The 3,313-nt window shown below is 41.8% G+C and overlaps 1 protein-coding gene across 1 annotated transcript in view; it reads right to left on the bottom strand.

Moving 5' to 3' along the window:
• Positions 1 to 3,313, bottom strand: part of KIAA1257 (KIAA1257 ortholog) — a 27,186-nt gene that overhangs the window by 5,874 nt on the left and 17,999 nt on the right. Inside the window, 2 exon segments of the mRNA XM_006901374.1 lie at positions 723 to 790; positions 1,699 to 1,842. Of these exon segments, the coding sequence (XP_006901436.1) occupies positions 723 to 790; positions 1,699 to 1,842 (212 nt within the window).

The raw sequence follows: 3,313 nt of genomic DNA, 5'->3' as shown, positions 1-3,313 counted from the left end.
GATATTGTTCTATAGTTTCCACACTCTGTTGGGTCACCTTTCTTTGGAATGGGAACAAATATAGATCTCTTCCAGTCAGTTGGCCAAGGGGTTGTTCTCCAGATTTCTTGACACAACTTAGTGAGCACGTCCAGGGCAGTATCTGTTAGCTGAAATATGTCAATTGGTATACGCAAATTATCACAATTAGTAGTCTATAAATTGAATATAAACAATTTTTTTAAAAAAATTTTAAAGTAGCATAGTCCCTTCATTGTCCTCAAAGCAGAGCTGGCTTCTATCCTACTAATGTTCTGTACAGGATCTGATGGTTTTCTCCAGGCCCTTGTTGGGAGGGTAGCTATCTTACTAGAAGAAAGGCTGTCGACTCTGGGGTCTGATGAGCTGATAAATCCTGGATTTACCAAGAATTCTCATGCTATGACTGTGCAAGACACTTAGCCACTCAGTATCTTGTGCAGAAATTTGAGATAGTAATATTATGACTAATCGTTATAAAGGTTTAAAAATATGCACAATAAAGCACGGTACCTGATTATACATCAGATGCTCAAAACAAAACCTGCTCACATCACAGCCCCCTTCCCTATCCCTTTCATTTCAGTTGATATGAAATCAAATTTAAATCAAGATATTAAAAAATCTACATGACTCTTGTTGGAGAGTGTGCAGGGTGGTCTGCTCGCCCTCCCCAAAACAACCCAAGTCAGTCCTCATTGGACCATGGCACAATCATTAATTTTGTGGGACATTTCCTTGTCCTTGCAGTTCTTAGTTGTTATTTCTAGTGCTGTTCGGTAACAACTTGATAATATTTATTTGCAAATGCTGCCACATTTCTTGCTCTCTCCTAGTTCTCTAAGAAATGAGAGCAGCTGACACATTCCTGTAATGCTGTCTCCAGGCAGAAGGCCTGGCCCATACACACAAGAGCATTCAGGAAGACAGAGATGGTCCGAGTCAATGGAGGAGCAGACACTTCTAATTGTCTTAGATAAATGGAGTCAAGAGGCCTCCCGCTCCACACAGAACACCTCACAGAGGAAAAGAAAAGGTCTATGCCTGCTGTATGAGCCCCTTTGGCACTGTGAAAGTCAGAAGAGCCTAGAAAACATTCCTAGACGTTTCCAAGGCCCTAACTACAGAAAACGGTGAAGGAAATGACAGTGTTACCAGCAGATGAAATGTCAGGTAGCCACTGAAAATTAAGTGTACAGAAAATTGTTAAAAGGCATTAGAAAGTGCACATGCAAATATGTAAGGGGAAAAAAATTCCCAGGATGAAAAATTAGTATGTATCCAGATTTCCAAACCTCATTTACTTTTTTAATAAAATCCTACTGATAAAACAAAGACATTTGTCAAAATACAAGAACCAAAATCCTACAATGACTGCTTGCTCCAGGTGGGTGGGGCAACTGATTCTTCTCTGTGCTTTAATATGGTTTTTAAGTGGAATTTTCGGCATAATTCCTATGGTTCGAAAAGCTGTTTGGTTGTGGTCAATTGCAAAACAAACACAGAAGAAAGAACAAAAGAGCGATAATGAAAAGCCAGCCCTAGCAGGCGAGCAGAGCCTCCCTGACAGGGCCGAGGTGGCCGCTCATGGCAGAAGGCCCCCACGTACCTCCCACGAGCGTGACTTCTCCCACAGTCTTCCACTCAATTAGTTTATTCCCAAAGGTGGTCTCCACTCACCCTGAAAACTTTTGGAGTATTTTTCTGCTTTTTCTTGTTTTGCTGATGAGTGCTCCTGGTGCCATTCTTCTCTGGTAATGCTGCTTTTGGAAAAGCCCTTTTCAGACAATCTTCTTTGGTTTAAAATAATTTGCTTCACTTCCTCTAGAAGAGAAAAAAATCAGTCAGAAATACACAGAGTCGTCGTCGTGAGTCGGAACTGACCCATAGCTGACCCTCCAAGCCGGTTGTTAGAGGCAGTAACTCACACAGGAGGAGACTGCTCATCTGTCTCCTGCAGAGCAGCTGGGGGATTGAACCGTGTACCTTTGGGATTGCAGTGCAGCTTCTTACCACTCGGTCATATGACAGTCAAGGAGTCCTAGTGATGCAGCAGTTAAATGCTTGGCCGCTAACCAAAAGGTTGTTGGTTTGGACACAGCAGCTGCTCCACAGAAAGATGTAAGTCTGTTTCTGTAATCATGACAGCCTTGGGGATCTCATGAGGCCCCTTTTCTGTGTCTTTTAAGGTCTCTGTGAGCTGGAACTGAGTCCATGGGTTTACATGACTGTCACTCTCCTAGAGCTCGGGACAAGGAAATGTATAAAACAGAGATGACCCCAATCCACCTAGAGTTGCTGCCTAAGCGCTAGCTCAAAATACTGGGAAGCCAAAAAGGAAGGCTACACAGATGTTTGGGAGGAGGACAGATCTCAATTGATGAAAGGGGTTCCCTCCAAATCAGACCCTTGAGCAGTTGACATATATTGTTCCATGTAATTATCACACATTCAGGAAAACATTACTGATTTCCCTGATACACAGATGAGCAATTTGACATTTTAGTAATTCTCCTGTGGGCACAGGACTGGCCCAGAGAAAAGCCAGGTGTATGCCTGGGGCACCTGTTCCCAGCTAGGCAGTACTCCCTTCTCCCACTGCTTTTCCCATCTATCAAATCGGGGCCATGCACGCACAGGGCAGCAGTTACCTGTGTGGAGTAATGAATGAACAGAGGACTGACTGGATGAATGGAGATAACAGGAGGTCCCTATAAATGAGGCATCAGGAGCCACGATGTGAAGATGGAAATGAGATAAGCATGTAGCCAAGACTCTTGAGGAGCAAGTGATAAAATACCTTCAAGGCCAGACTTGCTGGCCAGCCACAAAAAATTGCAGAGCAACAAAGAACAAGCAGATTGAAGAGCAGAGCAATACTGTAGTGGGGATACTGCATGTGAAAAAGCTAACCAGTTCTGGATGTAACGTATCACTCATCAAAAGCAATGCCCTGTCCCTTTGTAGCACAAAATAATAGATTTAGGGTCTTTCTCTTACCCAAGAAACAAGGGTCTCAATAAGGCACTTTAATAATAATAATAATAATAATAATAATAATAATAATAATAATAACACTGTATGTACAATAAAGCCTATTTTTACAACAAACAAAAAATCACATTTATACACACAATATATACAGGACTATTTTCAGGATAGGTGTCCTGTGATTTTATTTCCTTTTTTGCTAGTTTATGTCAAAATGACTTTTAAAAGGGAATATATTCTTTTTAAATAGGCAGGATTTATGAAGGAGTTTGTCTTTTGCTTGTCAAGGAGAGGTGTGAACTGG

The sequence above is a fragment of the Elephantulus edwardii genome, unplaced genomic scaffold (assembly GCF_000299155.1).
Source record: "Elephantulus edwardii isolate Elephantulus edwardi_28Jun2011 unplaced genomic scaffold, EleEdw1.0 scaffold00322, whole genome shotgun sequence".
Lineage (NCBI taxonomy): Eukaryota > Metazoa > Chordata > Mammalia > Macroscelidea > Macroscelididae > Elephantulus > Elephantulus edwardii.
The sequence above is the reverse complement of the archived record's forward strand: the minus strand, read 5'-3'. Positions and strand labels throughout refer to the sequence as shown.